At 40.3% G+C, this 23779-nt stretch overlaps 2 protein-coding genes across 4 annotated transcripts in view; one reads left to right on the top strand and one right to left on the bottom strand.

Moving 5' to 3' along the window:
* Stacl (SH3 and cysteine-rich domain-containing protein) overlaps positions 1–6535 on the top strand; it is a 103904-nt gene extending 97369 nt beyond the window's left edge. The window contains 1 exon segment of the mRNA XM_089471571.1: positions 64–6535. Coding sequence (XP_089327697.1) covers positions 64–2715 — 2652 coding nt within the window. The 3' untranslated portion in view covers positions 2716–6535.
* Positions 6536–7163: 628 nt separating this feature from the next.
* On the bottom strand, positions 7164–22123 carry LOC108615430 (uncharacterized). 3 transcript variants are annotated; one of them, XM_089471572.1, is made up of 5 exons: positions 21371–22123; positions 15092–15483; positions 9146–9366; positions 8479–9083; positions 7164–8234 (listed from the first exon to the last, which is right to left on the bottom strand). In XM_089471572.1, exons 1-5 carry the CDS (start codon positions 21594–21596, stop codon positions 7777–7779), a joined length of 1902 nt encoding a protein of 633 aa, XP_089327698.1. In that variant the 5' UTR covers positions 21597–22123; the 3' UTR covers positions 7164–7776. The 3 variants fall into 3 exon arrangements, with proteins under 3 accessions (XP_089327698.1, XP_017865402.2, XP_089327699.1); XM_018009913.2 differs by having other exon boundaries at positions 7164–8183; positions 21371–22122; XM_089471573.1 differs by having other exon boundaries at positions 8044–8183; positions 8448–9083; positions 21371–22122.
* Positions 22124–23779: the final 1656 nt, after the last annotated feature.

Genomic DNA, 23779 nt, shown 5'->3' with positions numbered 1-23779 from the left:
TCTCCATCTCTCTCTCTCTCTCTCTCTCTCTCTCTCTGTCTCACTCACACTCTCTTTCTATAGACTGGCGATGAGGTCAACGGCATGGTCATGGTGCGCTCGGCGGACAATCGTCAGGGCTATTGTCCCATCAAGTACCTGCAGGAGGTGTGACAGCCAGAAGAGGAAGAGCCGCCTGCAAAATCATCAATGCAAACGTCGCGCGCCGCAGCCGCAGCCGCAACCGCAGCCGGCGCCGGCGACAAGACCAAGCGTAGAATTAGAATCGTAGTTACCGATAATAACAATTTAGCTAGTAGCAGTAGCTCTATACCCATCACCCATGCACAATCACAATCACAGACGCAATCACAGACGCAGACGCAGACGCAGACGTCGCCCAGCCGGGAGAAGAAGCGCCTGAACATCGAGTACAGCGATGCGGATGGCGGACTCATCTGGGACAAGGACAAGGATGTGCTGATACTGTCGGGCCGCAACAAGAACGACAAGAACTGGGAGAACTGGGAGCGCATACGCGAACAGAAGCTGGAGAAGATGAAGAACATCTGCTTCGAGAGCTATCGCCAGTCGAAGCGGGACAAGCTGCTACTGGCCAAGCCGAAGCCCAAGCAGCTGGACCCCACCTGGTACACGGACAACATCTACTCGAATCGCTCGGACGATCTGGACGAGGACTATGTGCCCGACTGCCTCAAGTACGGCAGCTACAGCAATCGCATTCTGCGCGACATACGCGAACAGGACGAGAAGTATGCGGAGGATGCGCTGCCGATGCGCGAGCGCCGTGGCGAGGGCGAAGGCTCGCCGGGCTACGGACTGCAGCGCTCGAAGAGCTGCAAGGAATTCCAATATCCAAAGTCGCAGAGCTGCTGCTTCGAGGGCAACGTGTTCGAGGCGGGCGGCACAGGCGGCACGGGCAGCTCGGGCGCCACGGCCACCACATCCATACTGAAGAATCGCGCTGGAGTGCCCAAATCGTACTCGTTTAGCGCCTCCACAAAGACCATGCCCTTCGACATCATCGACTACGAGCTGCCGCCCGCCTCGAACACGCGCCGGGAAAAGCGCGAGGCGTACAGACGGAGCATGAATATGCTGTATAGCAACAGCCTGGACGAGCGGACGCTGGCGCACAGCTGCTGTGCGCGGGAGCAGTGCACCAGTGCCAAGTGCTTGCTGGACGATATCTATGCTGGTTCCAGGCGGCGGCTGGATGCCTACGGCGCTGGCAGCAACAGGAATCTGAATTTGAATCTCAATTTGAATCGCAACCTGCGCTCGCCCGACGATTGGCTGTACGACGAGCGCGTCGAGGCGGCAGCAGCAGATCATCGTCATCATCATCAGCAGCAACGGCTGGGCCGGGGCCAGCGGCTGCCAATGGCTGCACAGGCAACGGCAGCCGGCACGACCGTGATCTGCTGCTGTGCGACAGAGGACTATTGCTGCCATCGCCAGGCACAGCAGCGGGCGGCAAGGCGACCCCACTGTCCGGGCCATCATCCGGCCGCCGAAGAGGAGGAGCATATGCATTGCCGCTACGACACCGACCTGGAGCAGTTCATACGCGCCGAGCGTGAGCGCCTGCTGCTGCAGGACAAGTTCCTCGACGAGGACGAACGCTACTTGGCCCAGAGCCACATGGCCAGTCCAGGTAGGCGGTACGCCCACTATACGCGGCCCACGCGCAGCAAATCCCTGCTGGAGGTGCAGCCGCCCAGCTTGTTCGACGAGGACAGCTGCTCGGATACGACAGAGATCGACCTGGAGGACTTCAACATCGACCTGGAGAAGTACTGGGAGCAGCTGGACAAGCCGCCCAGCCCCATCAACATGGACATGCGACGCAACATGCACAGCAATCTGAAGGTGAAGAACGTGAACGTGCGCTGCTACAACAACGGGCAGCCCATCGATATGCACGACCGGGAGCACGAGCGGCTGATGATCAAGAAGTCGCTGCTGGAGGGCATGCCGTCGCCGCCGCAGCTCGACTCGAGCGGCTCCTCGAACAATGCGACGGGCTTTAGTTTTTTTGAGAATCCCGCTGGTTCGCTGCACCACCACCACCACCAACAACAACAACAACAACAGCACCACCCCCACCAGCCGCGGCACCATGGCATTGCAGCGCCACCAGCACCAGCCTACGGTGGGTACGGCCACAAGGTCTACCCCACTGCCGATACCCTGCCCACGTATCAGTACAACAACTTCTATCCGGAGCACACGACGCTGGGCAGCGTGCTCACCCAGCAGCCGACGGCGGGCGTCCACCATGCCTCGGCCGGCGGCCACTCGGCGCTGAGTCTGATCAACAACATCTTCTCCATCTACAAGCCGAACAAGTACTCGCCCGAGAACTGCCAGCTGAACTACGAGAGCAAGCCGGAGCCGTGCAAGAAGATGAACGTGCCGAGCACTCGACGACCCCTGGGCGCCGCCTCCAGCAACATGCAGCATGGCCACGAGTATCTGCACTCGTCGATGAAGCGCCCGCTGCTGGTCAGCGCCGACCAGCCGCACTTCAAGATCATTCCCGAGAAGACGGGCCTGAAGATCTCGCCGTTGCTGGCCTATGACGAGTACGGCGGCGGCGGGATCGGGGGAGATAAGTCACATCAGAGGCTGACCAGCACGGCGCGACCTCTGATGCTTCCGCACTGATGGTGCTGGACCTTTCCGTGGTATGGTAATGGTAATTATTGTTAGTTATGCTCACAGCGACTGCCGAGAATCTCCAAAAGAAAACAGAAACTGAGAACTAAACACAACTAAAGGAAAAACCAAAAAACAAAAAAAAAAAAATGGAACTAACCAAAAGACTCGCTCGACAAGCAGCAAAAATATAAAACCAAAATAACAAAAACAAAAAAACAAAAAATAACAAAAAATTAGAAAAATAAACAAACTGAAAACAAACAAAAATCCAAACGCACAAATTGGCCCCCAGTTGAGTCCAGAGTACGTTTTTTTTTTTCTTGCGACTCGGGATCGGGCTCTCAACTATTGTTGTAGTGGAACCTCGTCTTCGCCCCGCTTTTTCCATTTTACAGCCAGGTCGTTAATGTTGAGAACTTTGTGGGATAGAGCATTGAAGCATCATCACGTCGTTTGTCTGACACTCAATTTTCACAAGCGATAAAAACTACCAACAGCAACAACAGCAACAACAACAACAAGAAACACCATCACCAACAACAACAAGAACAACAACTGCGCCATACCATTGGAAATAAAACTGAAGTAGGAGAGCATCAGGAAGTGAAACGTCTTCGATACGTAGCGAAAATGTAAGCTTAGAAATAAAGAGTAATGAGTAATGAGTAACGAGTAGGAAGTAAGATGTATCTAGTCACAAGTAACAAGCACTGAATAGGAAGTAACAACTTGCGTATAACAAGTAACGAGTTAGATATAACGAGTGGAAAGTGACGAGCTATGGAAGAGCAGAGAAAGTTTCTCAATTCCATTTGCTTTGACTTTGTTTGTCACTTCAGAAGTAACGAGAGACTTGTAACGAGTAAAGCTAAAAGTATTCAGTTAGAAGTAACGAGTAGCAACTGCCGAGTGTAAGAAAGAACAACTAACAAAGAACAAGTCAAAAGTAGCGAGTCAAGTCTTGCAAGTAACGAGTTAGAAATAATCAAAAACAGCTGACGAGTAAATAGTTATGAGTAAAAGGTATCGATTAACAAGAAGTAACGAGCCACGAGATCTAAGTAAAAGGCAACTAGTAATACATAACGTGAATTTTCGAACGAGTAGCTAGGCAAGAGCAATAAGTAAAACGCAAGTACTAGCGATTTAGTGCGAAAACTTGTAGCGAGTAGGCGTTACTTACATCACGAGGCAGCTAACGAGTAGCAAGTTAAGAGCAACAAGTGACAATTGTGAAGTGACTAGTAGCGAGTAACAACTAACGACTAATAAGTAACAAGTAACTAACGAGTAACATTTAAGAAGTAACTAGCGAGAAGTAACGAGTAACAAGTAACGAGTAGTTTTTTTTTTAAGTTTCGTTAATGAAACCGGATTAAGAAAGAGCTGTCACAGCAGCTTAGCTTTGACTTTGACAAACGCAGAAACACATATAAGTACACATGCTCACACACACTCACACACACACACACATAGACACAAACAAATGTGCTTTTAAATCGCTTGAGAAATCGCCGCATCTAGTTAATATAGAATAAGCATGCATGCTATGTGTATGCTAACACTAATTTTTCGAGCAACTTTTAAGCAATCAGCAGCGTATACTATATATATATAAACATATATATATATATAGAAAGAAAGAGTACTTCTAGGCTAGGCTTAAGTCATTCATATCCGTGTTTCACATTGTATTTAGTGTTGAAAGCGACAGCATCTTGTATACCCTGTAATACAACCTTGTAGCAGCTAAGCAGATTTTATTACTACAAACTATTTGAGGATGGAAAAAAAAAAACAAAGAAAAACAAAAACAAAACGGAAAACAAAAACCAAAAAATGATTTGAGACAAAATGTTTTTATTGCCACAAAATTTTTCTATTTTTTATACCAAACAACTTTAAATGCAGAAACTAAACAAACAAGAAAAAATATGAAGTAAAACCTACTTAGAAGCGAAAGGAACGAGAGGGAGGGAGATAGAAGGAGAAGTTATTTGATTAGTGGAATATTTATAAGGCTTGACTCTATAAGTTGCGGCTTCTAGGCACTGACAGAACTTTAGTCTTATACAAGATACAAACACACACACATATGCATACCTGCAGACAGTTGTGTATGTGTGCGTGCGCTTTTTATAACAACCACTAGAGATCGTATAATGTACATAAGATGTTTACTAAACTTAGTATTTATAAATGATATAGTATATGTATGTATGATTGTACTTTTATGATGTATGCGTATCCACTGGCCTTATTTATATTGACAAAGTAACAAAGGAAACCGAAACACAAGCTGACAGAGAGACGCCACTCACGGACACACACACACACACACACACACAAACTTATGCACTTAATATATGAATTTATTTGCGTAAAACTTTTGAGCGCACCTGAGAATTAATTGTATTGATTCCAAATATATATTTCTAAGGCTTTGATTTCTGTTTTTTTGTTAATTATTTTGGCGTCCAATTTTACACTGAACATAAGTATTAAATAAATAAATATATATATATAGAGTAAAATTGTACACGAGCCTCAACTAAGCGAGCTGCGTATTTTGTAGTCTATAAGAAAAGCTAAACAAAAACTAAAAGAAAAGCGAACAAACAAAAAACTGTTTTTAGCACTCAACAAAGTATGTGCATTAAAATTTTTTATTTAAAATTTTTGGATTTTTCAAGTTTTTTCCAACTAAGACAAGAGCAGGAACAAGAGAGAAACATTTTCTTAGGCATCGTTTTTTCTAACCACATTGTTGTTGACGTACTTACACATATATTATTCTAAGTGTACCCCTATGGCCTACTTTAGTCGTTAAGGAGAAAAACAAAAACAAAATATACTAAAACAATTTGCTGCACCAACACACATTGAGCACCCATTTATCTATAGCAGATATTTAGGTATATATAAATATATAAATATATATATGTATATGATTAGTCAGATATGATCAGTTTCTAGACTTTAAGACAAATGTAAAATGAACGAAGTCGATGAACATGAAAAACGCCCAAATCTTATGAGTATGTAATTTAAACACAAAACAGAAAATGCAAAACAAATGTAAACAAATATGTAAAAGTAAAGAAAGTAAAAAACGAGTTACGTGAAATGCTGAAATTGGCAATTAAGTAAAAGTAGAACTTAAATATAACTAAAACGAACATTTAACTATAATAATAATATAATAATAGCAGCTCAGCTGATAAACAATTTGAAGCTTCATTTTGTTTATTTAGTGTATAAATATTGTTAGAGAAATGTCAGAAAATCATTATGAATCGAGAATCGATGTAAGTTAATGCTAATCCGTAAACAGTTTAGAGTATTTGCTAAAGGAACGTGCGCACGTACCCCCCGCAACACCCACACAAAAAAGACCGAAAGAAGCATAGAACTATTTGTAGCAAATGTAAAGAAGGCAAATTTTATACATATACATATATGTGTATGTATGCATTGTGTGTAAGGCAATCCGGCAAAGATATCAGTGCAACTAACATATATATCAACTGGAGCAACAGAAAACATAAAACAAAAACGAAAAACGAAAACTAAGCAAATCCATTTAACAATTAAATTAAAAACATCTAGACAATTAGTAAATAAATTTAAATTCAAGCATATAAACCATATGGAATTCAAGCAACAAGAAAACGAAACGCAACTTAAATCATTTTTAGCACTACGTGTAATTGATATGTAAACATTATCCTCGCTATCCTTCGCCCAACTCCCCAAGCTAGCTCCTGTGGCTAGTCCAAACACAACAAGTTTCACATCCTTTTAATTTACCCGAATAAATGAAAACAAAAATAAAAACAATGATGTTAAAATTCGATGTAAAAATATGAAACGACTTTTACTTACTTTTAGCACACCATTTTGTTTCAGCAAAAATGCATTGCATACTTCCAGGCTGTAAATTAAATCGTCAAAGCGGCACGTATTTAAAAATCATTGCATACTCTTGGGCGACGCATTATAATCGGCATATTTATTTGCGTAGCATACTTTCGCGGGCTGTCGTGCAAAAACAACATTCTGTTGCATACCCGCGAGGGCACACTGTAAAATTTAAAAACGCGCTGTTACTTGCTAGTGATTTCTATGCGCCTGGTAGTTCAGACGAAATTACTCAGCATTTTCTGCTCAGCCCAGGAAAAAATATTTTATTAGCAGCTAGCGAAGCTCCATTTTAACCGCAAATTCAGCTAAAATACCAGGCGAACAGAAATGAGTAGCAAGTAGCAGCTCAATAAAATGTTCATCAAACAAATAAGTATTGCATACTTTTGGGCTGCGCGAAATAATCGATTTTTAATTCTTGTGGTATACTTTTTCCTGGTGCTGCACACAACAATTGTTTGAAAATTGTCGCTTGCTAGTGCTTGCTGTGTGCCTGGTATTTCCATCGACTTTACTCAAAATCTGCGACTCACCCACCCACACACAAATAAGAAGAGTTTGTTTGTTTGTTGTTGTTTTTTTTATATATTTGATTATTTTATTTAAAATATATATCACATTAAATGTTACATTAACCAAGATACAAAATATATGCGACTTGTCATTGTCATTATTATCATTTGTCATTTTTACAATCGTTTTCATTACATATTAATATATATTATTATAGCGAATGGGTATATAGGTGTAGGTATGTATGTATCTAGACATTTCGCTCGAATTGGTTTAACATTTTAGGACTTTCAGATCGACATGCTTTGCATATCGAGGCTTTACAATATTTGTCATGGGTTTTACATAGTTAATGGGTTTATTATATAGTATAAGCATTATTCTTTCACATTGCAGGCAATTGAATAGGTTGTTTAAATATAGTTAAGATTGTCGCCACGGCATGCTTGGCATATCGAAGGACATGGAGGGTTTCATGGGGGCAAATCGGCTTGACCAGTTATACGTACATAGCTAGTTAAACATTAAACATAGAGTTACGATTAGGGCCTAAAACTAATAACTTGTTTTTCTAAACTAATTGCATCAGAGTCAGTCAAAGAAGTTGGAACCTAAAACCTAAACTACTTTGCCAGATGCGCCCCATTGAAGGCGACCTTAATGTCAGGCTTAGAGCTAGTTTGTTGTTGATGTTGTTGTTGTTGCTGGCTCGTCTCCTGATTGTTGTGGCTGCTGTTGCTGCTGCTGTGATTGTTCTGCTGCTGCTGCTGCTGTAGTTAGTGCTGCTGCAGGTGCTCCTGTGGCTGTTGTTGCTGTTATTGCTGCTGTTGCAGCTGCTGCCGCTGCCGCTGCTGCTGCTGCTGCTGCTGCCGCTGTTGTGCTAGCGACCGCACCATCGAGCGCATTAAGCGTATTGCTGCTGGCGGCCTTCTGATTGGGAAAGAGCACGGAATATGCCGGTGGCGGATCCAGCTCCTCGTAGTTGGGCGGCGATGTGGCGCTGCTTGGATCCATGCCAGCGCCATTGGCTGCGGCCAGCGCTGCCTCGCGCTCATTGTTGACAGCGTGCTGCGATGCGGAAGCTGTAAGTGTACGTATGGATTGAATGTGAGAGCTCAAGCGACAACAGGAAACTGTTGCGAGATGACGGCCACAGAGGAGGCAGTTAATGGCGAGTTGTGAAAGTTAGACATAGACATGGATACAAAGAGATACATTGAGATACATAGATACATAAACACAGAGATACGGATAAAAGTTGTATGGCATGCGCAATGTACGACGAAAAATACGAAAACAAAACACGAACAAGAAAACTCACATAAATATTGATGTCTATGTCTTACTTGAACTACAAAAGTGTGCAATTGAACGTACCCCAGAGGCCGCAGATGAGCAGCGCGCCGCCGCAGAGCAGCATGCCGAGCATTAGATAGCCCCACGGCCCGTACTTGGACAGGTCCGAGTGGAGTCCGCTGCGGGTGGAGTTGCGCCGGGTGAAGCCGCTGCCAGCACCGCTGCCATTCACAATGCCGTTCTCCATGGTGTCATTATCCTGCGCCTTGCCATCCAGCTCGGTGGCGAACTGAGTGCCGATGGCATTGGGCGAGCCTGGGTCCGGCTTCTTCATGTCTTTGGTGTGCACTTTACGCAACTGCGTTGTCGAATTGCTATTGACGCCAGCTGCTGCTGTTGCTCCTCCCGCTGATGCTGCTGCTTCCGTTTCGCCGGCGCTGCCATTGCGCGGCGGCATATCCTCCGGCGATGTGGGCGCATCGTAGGCAAACAGATTGCGAAACACCTCCAAGGCGAACTGCTCAAACAGATCGGACTCCAGCGCAGAGGGCAGCGTGCCGGCGCCAGGACGACGCTGCTTATAGCACAGCTCGTAGTCCTCGTCGCTGTCGTACTCATTGCTGTACGGACAATGGCGTATGCCATCGCACGCCAGCTCCTTGGAGATGCACAAAATGGGCTCGTCACTGCGAACAGAGGGATTTCCATTAGTTATTACATTCCACATAGTATTAGAAGTACCACTTACCCAATCTTCAGGCACTGATGCTTGCTCGCATCCTTGCACTGCTCGCCCTTGCCCAGCACCGTGACCATCAGCTTGGACTTGAGTGAATGCATTCCGTGCTCCCACACGATTCTCACACGGCCGTGGAACAAACGTACCGGATCCTCCATTTCGGAGGCGGTATCTTCCAGCTGACAGGGATCCACGCGCCATTGCGCCGTATGCGGATCCAGCGAGCTGAACTGCAAAGACAAAGCGAGAAAATCAATTAAATCTAAAGAACTGCTCCAATATTTGCTCGCGCATGCGCAAACAATTTACGCGGCTCACATACCAAATGCAAATCGAGATGGTAGAAACATACAAAATAGGGTCTAAAAACTACGAACAATAAAAAGCACTCAAAAATCTTTTCGCGCCCACACAAAGGCACACGAAATCCGACGTGATATAAATTATTTAGTTAAACAAAGATGTAAACGTGCACACAATAAACAGTCAACTGCGAATACATTTGGAATATTTGGCATGGGAAACGGCAATAATAATGGCAAATTAAATATTTACATTGTGAAACATTTATACATTTATTTTATACATTTTTATTTATATTTATATACGTCGCCGCGCAAAAAGCAATTTCAGTTAACATATGCGAAACTCTAAACTCATATATTATATATGCATTTACACGAATACACATACACACACACACACACACACACCCACACACATGCATGCTGAAAAGTCGTAGAATGCATACAATTTATGATTATATTATCGCCTGCTGCCTGATGCCAGTTAAGCATCTCAAATATTTATTCAAATTTGCGAGCTGCTGTTCCTAAACTAAATACAGTTGCGGCTAAATAAATATTAATTCAATTAAGTAAGCCAGAGCGACGTTATCAGATGATAATATCTTTAAGAAATGTTAAAAACAAACAAATACAATGTTTTAACAATTTTTTCCAGTTGTTTGCTAAAAAACTACAAACTGTGATCAAAATTCTTTGAGAATGGAATCCGAATATATGTCCATATTTTTGTTTTGCAAATTTCAGCAAACTTATTCTATACCATTTAAAAAAATAACATTTTTTAAAAATATTTTTATAGCTTTTAAAAAATTTCAATCAGTCCATCTCTATATTTATTTATTTATGCCTCAAATTCCATAAACTGGATTAAAAAATCAACTTATTTCACCGCTTGACTCCAACTCGCATATTTTCGACTGGTTTGAAACAATTTTATCTTTATTAAATTCTAAAGTATTTTTATGTTTGTGTTTAACATTTTGTTTTTAGCTCTCAACTCTCATTTTGAGCTGTTTTCTATAGGATTGTATTTGTTGCTTTTTATGCACTGGCCCCATTGAAAATGGGAAATCAAAGTCCAATGTTTTTTAAAGAATTTTTAAAGATATTTAATCTCTTCAGTAAAAATATGAAACTGATATAAAGACTCTCAAAAAAAAAAAAATAAATAAATAAATAAAAATAAATAAATAAATAAACAAAAAAAAAACTATTAAACAAAAAATTAAAATTAAAAGAAAAAAACACATTTCAAATCTAGCATATTTTTAATATTTAATTTTCAATTCAATTTTCATAAAAATTTATGAAATGCACTGAAATTACTTTATTGCGGATATTTCGTCTAGAGAATGTTATATCACATGGTCAATTCTGGAAATTTAGAATTTTTGGCACTTAAAATCAGGCTAACAAAGTGATTCCATACAGAAGTCTGCATCTATCTATCTAGTATATAAATGTCTTCCCTCATTTAGATAGTATCTGAACATCTTTTGGCAGCGAATCAAGGTTTTCTTGCTTAGGGCTCACGCAATTAGAGTTAGTTTGGCAAAATCTGCACCTAGCATCGACGTGAAAAACATTTGGACTTTGACTTTGGCTTGACTGAATACATGAATGAATGAGTGAGTGAATGCATGGGTGGGTGTGTGCGTGTGTGAGTATATATATATATATATATATATATATATATATATATATATATATATATATATATATATATATATATATATATATATATATATATATATATATGTGTGTGTGTGTGAGTACTCTTAACTGCGCATGCGTAACCACAAAAACAAAATGTGTGAGATTTTGTGTTTACTTTGGATTTTTTGTTAGCATTGAACTCGCCTCAAAATGACAGAAATAAAGACCAAGCTGTGAGCTATTGTGGCTTTTGTGCTTTAATTCTAATTTATGCGCTGCCTATGACTCGATTCGGAAGGTTAACAAAACTTGATTTGATTGCATGAGCATGTGTATGTATGTGTGTGTGTGTGTGTGAGCATCGAGTACTTTTCAGCATTTGTGGCTAATTGTATTGAGGTTTTGTAATGGGCGGGTGTTCTGACCTATTTTGCGGTTTTCACAAGACATTTTGACATTTCGAATTGTTCTCAATTACAGTTAATTTCGCTGTCAATTTAACAAATATACTAGAGCTGAGCTGGGAGGCATTAAGCGAGTGCAACTAATGCGACACTGAAGCTGCTAAATTATGGATAACTCTTTGCGGTAGTCGAGGCAGACAGAGAGAGAGATAGAGTGTGAGGGAGAGCGGAGTAGAGGGGCTTGCTAGGAGGCAGCTGCTGCTGCTGCTGCTGCTTCTGCTCTCAGTTAACGAGAGATATATTCCGAGCGCGTGCGATTTGCATAAGCGCGCCCGTTTTTGGCATTTGCTGTGAGTTCTGAAAAGTTGTTGTGTATTTGAAACACGTTTGTCTCATTTGGCCAGGAAAAACGAAACGAAACGAAACACAGCAGAAGCACAGACAACACTTTCAGTTGCGGCTATGACGTTGCGTTGCCATAAATACTACGGCGACAGGCAGACGGACGGATAGACGGACAGCCAGACGAACGGACAGATAGACGACAGTTTGACAGCAATGAAACGTGGACAGTCTTTAAGCCATAAAAAATTGTGCTGCGCATGTGAGGATATCAACGATTCAGTTGCGGGTGCGGTTGCCAGTATCTCTGCCTTGCTATAGCTATATCTATACCTTTATATACATATATATATATAGGTAGTTATACATATACAGTTGCGAAAAATAAAATAGCACCACTTGCAAACGCAAAGTTTAAGAAGTTCTCCTAGGTGCATTTATCAATGTATTGATCTAATTTTTTCTTGTATATAAGCAGAAAACAATTAATAATCGCAACAAGCAAGAATTATCCCAAAAATATTAATCGTTTTTATATAATTCAAAAAATTCTTAAAAAAGTCGTAAAAATGCCGAAAAAAATAATAGCACCACTAACCCTTTTCGAGTGAAAATCTATATTTTTCGCAGATTTGAATATCTTCAAAAGCACTAATTGATGAGATTTGTTGGTTATATATCTATTTTGATTAAAAAATTTTCAGAATTTGTGAAAATTTTCAAAAAAAATGGGTCGTGAAGAGCATTACACCACCGAACAACCCAATCTCATCAAAAAGTTGATTTCGGCTCAAAATTTTCACAGGAAAGTTGGTCATTTGATGGGTTGTTCAAATAAAATGATCCACAATGCATTATTCCATAAAAAAAATTGATGAAAAGCGCAGATTGCGCTGAGTTCTGACCCAAAATCATGTCACTCGTCTCATTTACGAGAGTAAAAGGATCCTTTTAAGCCGGCTACTCAACTGAAAAAGGACCTAAACATATCAGCAATGGACCAAACAGTATGGAAATATTTAAGACATCACGATTTGAACACTTTCCGTTCAAGAAAAGTACCATATTTGAATATAAAACACATTTCCAAACGGATGGCGTTTGCAAAAAATCAGTCTCATACTAATACACTTGATCCTCCATGTTTAAGGGTTTTTTTTGTATATCTAGGACCGAATTCTAAGTTCTGTGGATGTCTCACGTAGGACCGCGATCCTTTTCCACTAAAAATTAGCATCTTACTTTCATTATTCAAAAGTATGTTTCTCCATTCCTGCGTAGACCAATTTTTGTGTTTCCCTTGCAAACGGCATCCGTTTGGAAATGTGTTTTATATTCAAATATGGTACTTTTCTTGAACGGAAAGTGTTCAAATCGTGATGTCTTAAATATTTCCATACTGTTTGGTCCATTGCTGATATGTTTAGGTCCTTTTTCAGTTGAGTAGCCGGCTTAAAAGGATCCTTTTACTCTCGTAAATGAGACGAGTGACATGATTTTGGGTCAGAACTCAGCGCAATCTGCGCTTTTCATCAATTTTTTTTATGGAATAATGCATTGTGGATCATTTTATTTGAACAACCCATCAAATGACCAACTTTCCTGTGAAAATTTTGAGCCGAAATCAACTTTTTGATGAGATTGGGTTGTTCGGTGGTGTAATGCTCTTCACGACCCATTTTTTTTTGAAAATTTTCACAAATTCTGAAAATTTTTTAATCAAAATAGATATATAACCAACAAATCTCATCAATTAGTGCTTTTGAAGATATTCAAATCTGCGAAAAATATAGATTTTCACTCGAAAAGGGTTAGTGGTGCTATTATTTTTTTCGGCATTTTTACGACTTTTTTAAGAATTTTTTGAATTATATAAAAACGATTAATATTTTTGGGATAGTTCTTGCTTGTTGCGATTATTAATTGTTTTCTGCTTATATACAAGAAAAAATTAGATCAATACATTGATAAATGCACCTAGGAGAACTTCTTAAACTTTGCGTTTGCAAGTGGTGCTATTTTATTTTTCGCAGCTGTATATGTATATATACTTGTATCTACAACTGTTCAACTATATAAACGATTTCTTTGTCTGAGCTGCCTGCATATGCAAATGTTGTTGTTGTTATTGTTGTTTGCGTTGTTTGCGCACTGCGAATATGTCACACAATTTGCAGCTTTTGTTCTTAATGAGTAAATCGAGTCGCACACGAACTGCATCTCATTGGATATCGCATAGCACAATATCAATTGGCAATCATTAGCTGCACTTATCAAATAGCTACTGATGCAGCAGCACTTAGCCGGGCTGGCTAACTGGTTTCATTCAATTAATTAATTGTTGATTGTTTGTTGGTTTGTTTATTTGTTTGTGCATTGCTCAACTAAATGTTGAGCTGGCTGCGCTCTCTTTCTATTGCAGCTATTGAAGCCCTTTTTGGCATAACAACGAGCCGCACTTAGCAATTAGGTTTAGTCAGTAATTAAACAAGAGCTAATCAACAATTTCCTTTGAGGTGATTAGTTAATTTTCAGTAATTAATTAAGTAGGCGTTGTAAAAAATCTTTTGATTTACTATACTAATTGGAGGTTATTCTGCGAAATGTATTATATTATTTTGATTGAATTGAATTTCTTTAAGAGAAAAAGTTTTTTTCTAGTAGCTGCATTTGTTGCTTTTATTAGAACAACTTTTATTAACCTGAGCAGCGTCATCTATTCGTTAGTCGCTTATTGAGCTTGGATTCTAGTTTCTAATTTAAACTTTACTTTTATAGTTTTTAGTTCTGATTCTATTTTCTAATTTTAGCTTTATTTTTTTTTAGTTTTTAGCTTTTTTGTTTAGCTTGAATATTTTGCTTAAAGGAAATTTAATATTTATTAGGTCTAGCTCTGAACTATAAATTCTATATATCACTATGATGGCAGCGCCATCTATTGACAGTTGCTTGCTTACTTTCCAGTTGGCTAACTGTTTCTATTTTCTAGTTAAATTTTCTAGCTGGTTAGAGCTAACAATTTCATCTCAATCATCTTCCAGCATGCATACAAAATCATTCAATTTGAATTAATATTTTCATAATAAATACTTCATTTCATTTAGTTTAACCTCAATATGGAATCTTTATCTATCATCTGCAGCTATCCCAAGTCTATGCAGCGCCCTCTATTGTCCACATCCTCAGCTGATTAGCTCTCGAAATGCACACATTCAATTAGATACTTCAGAACCGTTTGTACTTACAATATTTAGTGGACAGGTGCGTCCCACAACAATGGCAGAGGGGGAGGCAGCATTTGACGCTGCTGCTGCTGCTGCAGTCGCATTTAGCAGCAACTGCGACTGTTTGTTAGCGCTGACCAAAGCGGGCATAATGTTGGAATTGGCGGCAGCCGAGGGATTGTTGCTGGCATTGTCGGTGCGCTGGGTGTGGCGCAGCTTGGGCAGAATGAGGCGCACAATGAATCCATAGCTGGGCGGGGCGCTCAGTATGCGGGAGCAGGACTTGTGCTGGGCGCCATAGCTGCCCGGCTTCAGTTCAATAATCAGACTAGATTCTTTGCCATCGCTCTCGATGAAATGCTCGTGCTGAACGCTACACAGCGGCTTAAAGGTGGGATGCGACAGCAGATCACCTGTGGAAAGATAGAGAGGGAGAGAGAGAGTGAGTGAGACAGTGAGATAGGAATGAGTGTGTGGTAAAAGTTGCTCACAAATTTACAAAGAGCTGCTAATTTATGGCGCACACATTGAACACATATACATATACATATATATAGACATATATGAGACTCTATATGGAGCACCTTGGCGACATGCCTCAGGTCATGCCTCTCTGCCGGCTCAGATGAGAAGTGTAATCAAACTATAAATAGCTGGCGCTACTTTGTCGCTCATGTGGACAGGCACATATACAGTCATTGTATAACATCTCTAGCATCTATAAGTGAAATTCAATTAATTTGATACAGTTTCTAATTGAATAACATGCATCTAGTCTACCTATAAAGGCAGCAGCAGCAGCAGTAGCTCGTCAAGAGTTGCGGCTCAATTATTTTGCACTCGCACTCGAACTTTGCGCGCCTGAGGTTAAAGATACAAGCTGCACACACACTTACACACACAGCTAAATTAATAAAGCACGAGTGCGAGTTGTTATTGCTGTTTGTTAATAATGAAATATGTGTTTACAATGTGACGCCGCCAGTTGCTGCGCCAGTCGATTCGCTGCTCTTGCTAGAGGAAAAAAAACTACTCTTTGCATTATATTCTGGGTCACTGACTCACACACACACACACACACACATACTTGCACACACTTCATATATATTGCTACATTTTTATTACAACTTCAACTGACCGCCCCTCACCCCCTCGCCCACTGCCTTGGCCATTTCTTATGCAATTGCCGACGCATTTGGTCTATTAACATTTCATGCGCAAAATCAATTTGCATTTGCTTTTTGCAGCCACTGTAGCACACACGCACACTCTCGCACATAGTTTATTGTGAACTTGACATTAATAGCCAAGTGGCTCGACACGTGCTGCACTTTAATAAATTATTCGAATGCTCAGCTTCAGCTTCAGCTTCAACAACAAACAACAAACAACAAAAACTGCACTCGAATTGCATTTATGATTCACAAATTGTTTTTTCAGCTCATAAGCTTATTAATAATTGCCATCATTTGTTATTCATTTTTTTCCTATTCATCGTGTGTTTATTTAACTTGTAACTCTATAGATTACAAAATAGACGCTTAGGGCGTGGGCGACTCCATTTCATTTCGTGCTCAATCGCTAATCAAGAATAACATTTAAAACCAATTTGAATTTTATATCTGAGCAAATACCACGAATTGCCTTGGGTATTGCAGTTATTGAACAGAAACTTCAAGCCAGATTAGTTATTCGAAAGTTTTAAGCGCAAATTTCTATGAATCGCTAAACTTTTACTTTGGCAAAGATTTTAGAGCTTTTGCTTGGCTTTGGCTTTGGCTAAAGTAAAAGCAGTTCTTAACTTCATTTTAAGCACAGAGAATACCGTATGCTTTGCTGTAAAGATTTCAAGTCCACTAACCATACCAAAATTTATCCTCTAATATTTTACACATACTAAATAGTAATTAATGCAAAAAAAAAAAAAAAAAAAAAAAAATTTAATAAATTTACTCTTCCCAAATCAACAGCATCTTGCCAAAATGTATTTCCTTCAATGAGAAATAGCTCCAATCCATCAACAAGAGAATAAATTACGAGATAAACAAATGCATTTGCTTTACATTTTGCTAGTAAACTAGTTCCTCTGACACTTTACTGACGGCACGGACTGATAAATTGAGCCATCACTTATAATTTTGGCCCATTAGCACCGCAAAGCAATAAGGTTTACTGCAATTTTTTGTTACCTTTTTGTTTTAATATTTTATGTTTTATGTTTTTGTTTTTGTTGTATATGTGGCTGTTGACTGAGAGAGCATTGGCTATAAAAGCCGGGGCTTATGCCACTGAACTCTAGCTTTAGTTACAGCTTTAGCTAATTGGGTTAAAAGCACACTCACACAGGCACACACAGACACACATGTGTGTGTAGAAACGTATAACAAGTTAAATGAGTGTTGTGCTTGGCTGCAGCTGCTGCAGCAGCAGACGAGAAACGCATTTGGCCTGATCCGGACTGTTGGTTCAATGGGGCTTTATTGGAGGTTGGGAAGTGGCCAGTCAACCAGCGCAAAGAAAGGGCTAAAATTTCACTTGATGTTGCCCCTTTTTTGGGGGAGGGGAGCTGGGTTGCCGACTCATAAATGTGCCGTTAATAATTTGTCTCAATTTCTAGAGCAGAACATGAATTGAGTTGACCCGAAATTTCTCCCTTCTGAATGGAAAGCTGAAAATTGCCCAAAAAGAATCACATGGAAAATACTGATAATAAAAAAAAAAAACTATTTTAAATTGTTTTTAATAATTGTTTGGAAATTTTAGTTTTGTTAAGCTTTGTTTCAGTTGTGTTGAATGCTTAAAGTTTGATTACAGAATCGCGTTTACAATGGCTAAAAACATTTGAAAATTGCGTGAGTGTGCGGCGAGTATAATTGAGAGGTTGTGCCAGTGTGTGTGAATGTATGTGTATGTGTGTATATGGTTGAGTATCTCTGTATGTGTTCAAGTGTGCGTGAGCTGTGTGTGGCGGTCACTTGAATAGGGCTGAACTTAACTGAAGGGCAGTCAATGTTGATCTACAGGTGCCTACTAAAATGGGTGCACATACTCGCACGCACACACACATGTAGACTCGCACACCCACAGAGGCTGCGGCCTTGCAGTTGTTGTTGTTTGTTTCGGGGCTTTGTTTGGGGTCTTGTTTGGGCCAGCAGTTCGCTCATGTGTTAAGCGCAGCACTTGGCTTGTAAATTGTCAAGCATCGGTTTCGAGTGCCACGCCTGCTGCTGGCTCTGGCGCTGGCTCTGGCTGTGGCTCTGTGGCTCTTGGCCTGGCCATAACATAAAAAATTCTGTGGCATGTTGCATATTGCATGCGGAGAGCATCATAATTACGCACAGTTGCATACAGTTGCACACAAAAAGCTACGCACAGCCGTTGAGTGTGCTGCCAAAGCACTCGAAATAAATGAAAAAAATAAAGTTCTTGTTGCTGTTGTTGTTGTTGTTTAAAACAAATTACACAGCGCACTAGAGTGTGGCAGAGGAGCAGAGCGCAAAGAGAGTCAGCATAAGAGTGAGAGTGAGTGAAGGCAGAAGGAAGAAGCAGAAGAAGAGACTAGTAAACACTTGACGCATAAAAAGCTACAAAATATACGAGAAGCAAAAAAAAACGTTTGAGTGTAGTTTATTTTTTTTTTTAAGTTTTTTTTTTTAAGATTTTTTTTATACCAACTGTAAATTGGGTCAACTATCAAAGTCAGAGCAGCAAGGGTTAAGTGCTAGCCCACCACACACACACATAACCACATCTGTTGAGGAAAGAATGAGTGGACAATGCTACAATTCCTGTTGGCCAATCTCGCTTATGGGTCAAGCGTGTGTTGCTGTTGTTGCTGTTGCTGCTGCTGCTGCTGCTGTCCGTTTGTCTGTTTTGTTTGTGCAGCGGCAGCAAACTAAATAAAATAAATTGTAGTATAAACAAGACAACAACAAGGCAACAACAACCAAATACTAAGAACTTGACATGCATTCAGCTTTAACTGTTTCTTGCTGCTGCTGCTGCTGCTGCTGCTGCTGTGGCTTGGCATTGCGTGCAGCAGCAACAATTTTAATACAGGCAGCCTAACGGCAACTGTTGCTGTTGCCGCACAGTTTGCCAACAGCAGCGTGACCGAGCATTGCCCGTTCTTGCTCCAGCCGGTTCAGCATGGCTCCACACACACACACACAAACTGAGAGATACGATCGCAACCGCCTGCTGCCTTGTAACGGTCGCATATATAAATCAAGGCGGCCATTTTAGCAATTAGCAAAAAATTACCAACAACGTAAGTGCTTGTACTGGTATATACATATATATGTATATGTATGTGTGTGAGTTTTGCTGCTGCTGCTGGCCAAAATAGTTTGCGCCAATTTAGATAAAGCTTCGAGCTAGTGGGCGTTGGGCGTCTGTTAGCAACAGCGGCAGCAACAGCAATGGCAACACAAAATCACGAAAAACAAGAACAACATCTTCAAGTGTCGCCATTTTGAGTGTGAGAGCGTGTGAGAGAGTGTGCGTGTGTGTGTGTAAGAGCGTGGACAGTCAGCTCAGATAACGGTCAATTTGCATTTTAATTGAGCGCTTGTTTGACGGGCACACATCTAAAGCCTATCGCAGTTTTTGCTCTTCCACTCTCTCTCGCTCTCTCTCTCTCTCTCGCTCTAGCACATCTTCACATCTCTTCTTCTTCATTTTTTTGGCTGTGCAGCTTTTATTTGCATTTTAACTGCCAGCGGGCTAAACGGGTGGGCGTGTTGCACCTAATTGAACTCTTATGACATCAACAGATCAACAGCTTAGAGCAAAAGCCTGCAAGAGTGTGTGTGTGCGAGTGTGTGTGAGAGGCAGCTTAACTTCTTGTTGCCAAACGACTAAAAATAAAAAGAATTCAAAAACAAAAACAGTTCTAGCTATTTGGTGTGATTGTTGTTGATTTGGTTCTTTTTTGTTTTTTGTTTTTAAGCAAATTGATTCAGTAACCGGTTAGACTCTGAATACATGTGTGTGCATACATATATGTATAACCATATGCATATGGTTATCGAGCAGATCTGGCAACTTCTTGTTTTTGCAAGGGTTGTATTTATTTTATGTTTTGCATAGTGTACATAGTGTGGAGCGTAAGGCGAACATGGTACAATCTCTGGCACATCACTCTTCCAGCTTGTTCTTCATTTCGCCTGTTCACTTAACTCATTCTTCTTCTTCTTCATCTCTTCGCCAGCTGCAATTGGCATATTTCCGAAATGGAACGTCAAATTAATGCTGAAAAAGTTCAACGGAACACAGGGTTAAAAGCTGCGCTTGTTCGCAGTTACGGCAACATCAGCAACAACAACTGTTGCAGTTGCCCGCGGCTGCACGTTGGAAGGGAAGAAGTGAGGTGGAAAGGGAAGAGGCGAGAGGTTAACGGTAACTGGCAACAGCTGAACTTCATGGCATCGCTGCCTTTGTTCTTCTTCTTAACTGTATTTCAATGACAATGAGGTCGGTCGCTCACTCATTCCCATTCTCCACTCTCAACTCTCCCAATCTGCCATTCTCTCCCGCCCCTCTGTTTCACTCTTTTGCTGATTGTAATTAAAATATTACTCCATTCATTTATTTTCATATGTCTTTCAGGTAAGTTTTTTTTTCGATTTAATTTTATTTTCTTTGAATCTGCGGCTTCCGCGTGCAGTTAAATAATTATTTTTAATGTTATAACGCCTAGGCTGGGGGGGTGAATCACGTCGAAAAAGTGGACTGAAACAAGCCACAAGCGAAAACAAAAGTCTGGCTATGTTCATAGTTCTGTAAGGCCTTTAAAATAAGTGAAACAACAATAAGAACGACAATAACGCGCTTAACCAAAAAAATTGAAAAATACATAAATAAATACAAAAACAAGATGATAAAAAATATAAATAAATAAGTAATAAAACCCATGTGAATAAGAGAGAGAAAGACAAAGACCGGTTTACAGTTCACGTTCACGAATTGTCGCCGCAAAAAAATAAACAGAAAAAAGATCACACACAGAAAACATATACAAATGACAGTGGTTCACAGTAAATTTTTTGTTTAGACATAGAAACTCTAGATGAGTCGCTTAGAAATACAAACATAAATCTACAAATAAGTATTAAGTAATTAATGCCTTAATGGGGCTTTCTTGCGAATTATGAATGACAAACCGTTGTTTTCTGAGAGTTTCTTTTCGCATTGAAATGAAATGAAAGTCTAACTAGTCTAGGGTCAGCACGCCATAAAGGAACTGTGAAATGTGGCTATAGCTAGAAAAAAAAAAAATAATAGTAATAACAAACATACCAAAGGAAACGGCTGCGCTCTGCACATAGGCAGCACTGGCCGCCAGCAGCGTGAGCAGCGCCCAAGCGCTATAAATTTGCATTATAGCATTGCAGCCGGTTGCTCCAGCTGCGCCGGCGCCGACGCAGCGTCGACTTTGACGCTGGCGTGCGCAGCTGACGCAAATGTTCGCCATGGACCCAGACCGAGACGCAGTCGCTGCAGCCGCCATTTTTATCTGCGACATGTCTAAAATTCAGCTACACTTTTTGTTTGTATTTGTTGTTATTGTATTTATTGCTCTTTTATATTTGTTTTTGCTTTAAAACGGCTTTTTAGTGCCGTGCCAATTGTGGTTGGATGGCTTCACTTTTCCTTGGTTTTCGCTCTTTTCGTTTCTTCGGCGCATTACAGAAACACACTCACAATTTGACTCTTCACTTAGCAAAGACCAATTGCATAATATATCATAATACGTTCGAAATGACATACAATTCTACACATACATATAAATTAGCGCGAGACGCGAGTGTCACCTAAAAAATTAGCGACAATTACTTTTTGTAAATTTATGCTCTGAGTTAAATGCACTCGCGCGCCCTTTTTACAGTTGGTTAGAGAAAGACGAAGACGAAAACGTATACGAAGACGGAGACGGAGACTGGGCCATGCACTGCGCCACCCTCGACTCTCGACTGCGCTGTGTGTGAAGCGCGCTGACTTTACTAGACTTGTTGCGACGAATGATCGAACCGAACTGAGCGCAGCTTTGAGCGATGCCAGCCGACGATGCTTTACAATTGAGTCGCCATTCAACAATGTTGGCACTTTAGCTTGGCCGCCGCTAAAAACTAGCTTGCTCGCGAGAGTACAAGTAGCCAATCTCTGTTATAAGGCTGAAATTTTAGCTACTTAAATTCCTTTTTGGCAATAAATGTCTTAGAGTTAGTCTTTTACTTATACATATGTATATCTATATTACTTTGAATTACTATATTTATACATATTTAGCTTTAAATAGTTTCAAGGCTGGCAGCACTGTTCATGGCTTAGCTATCACATTGTTGTTTAAGCTTGCTCTTAACTCAGATATTGACTCTCTTAAATTTATTGCAACTGCTCGTAAACAACTCACATGTTACACGAAAACAAAAACAATGCCAAGAGACGCCCGAATGTAATGTTACAAATCAACTAACAAAGCAGACACGCTTAAAGAAGCAAACAAACAAAAAGTGGAGAAATCGAAATCTTTTGCACACAAAAATAAAGTCCAAGCTAAAGCAGCTCCTCTTCTTCTTCTATATCTACCTGATTCACCCACACTAACGGGGGCTGCTGCGGCTGTTGCTGCGGCCGCCACTGCTGCTGCTGGTGCTGCTTTTGGCAATCACTGCAACAGTTCTGACTCATGGAGCTTACGGCGTCAAACGGATTTTTGCATTTTTTTTGTGTGTGCTTTGTTCCTTATTTTTGTTTTCGTTTTTTCATCATTTTTTTCTTTGCTGGTTTGGGGCTTTGGTCTTGGGCTCTGTAACCCAATTTTAAAACGAGTTGCAGTAAAAGCTCAGCGAAAAAAAAAACGCATGCATGGGAAGCAGAATACGAAAATTACAGCGAAAGGCGTTGTAAGAAATCGAAAACAATTCAAACAACATATGTCAGTGTATGCGTGTGCGAGTGTGCATATGTGTGTGTGGGCGTGCGTGTATGTACTCGCCGTGAGGAATGAACAGCAAGGCAAATGCAATTGAGTCAGATTTTTCTTGAAGAGATCTTTAATCGTTATTAAATTACATGCATTCAATTCTAAGCTTTATTTTCGACTAATTAATCAATGAAGCGTTGACTCAATCGATTCCTATACAAATTTATTGCTATTTTTAGTGCTCGCAAAACGCGTTGCCATAAAAATCAAAGGAAATGCCCATTGAATGCGTAAGCTTTGCCTAAAATAGACTTTAAAACAAAATCAATAGAAATCGACAAAAATTAGCTTAAGTAAAAGTGATAATTTGTATGAAGCTTTGAGTTACTAATTAAGCTTTAAAAATAACCAAAAACCAAAGAAGTGCTATTTGAAGTTGAAATTTGTTGAAAAACTAGTTTTCACTAGAGATTATCGGAAATTCGTTCGATGGAACTTGAGAGAAGATATAAAAAACAAATATGTGTATCTAGATATATACCAAAGGTATTTATGCCATTCATTGTGATATTCATGTAATTATAATATTTTTTATCACTATTATATTATGAAAATAACATTCAAAAATTTAGAGATAGATTTAAATTTATATTCAATTCTCTTTTATTTTTGGTCAAAAGATTTAGAGATATAAAGAAGTAAATTTAGCTAGGCATTTTAAGAATTTTTATTTCATTGGAATCATTTGAAGTCCTTGACTTTGGTATACAATTCTTCGTTAG

This window comes from Drosophila arizonae, chromosome 5 (assembly GCF_054131065.1).
Source record: "Drosophila arizonae isolate 15081-1271.41 chromosome 5, UAZ_ARI_1.0, whole genome shotgun sequence".
In the NCBI taxonomy this organism is placed as follows: domain Eukaryota; kingdom Metazoa; phylum Arthropoda; class Insecta; order Diptera; family Drosophilidae; genus Drosophila; species Drosophila arizonae.
Note: the sequence above shows the minus strand (reverse complement) of the source record. Positions and strands in the feature narration are given on the sequence as shown.

Bases quoted from the DNA above. Each gene is read 5' to 3' on its own strand.
- LOC108615430 (XM_089471572.1), bottom strand. From the start codon at position 21,596: ATGTCGCAGATAAAAATGGCGGCTGCAGCGACTGCGTCTCGGTCTGGG. The intron at 9,367-15,091 runs GTAAGTACAAAC...TTGTCTTTGCAG, and splicing joins GCACCTGTCCACTAAATATT to TTCAGCTCGCTGGATCCGCA. The intron at 8,235-8,478 runs GTACGTTCAATT...ATCTCGCAACAG, and splicing joins GCTCATCTGCGGCCTCTGGG to TTTCCTGTTGTCGCTTGAGC.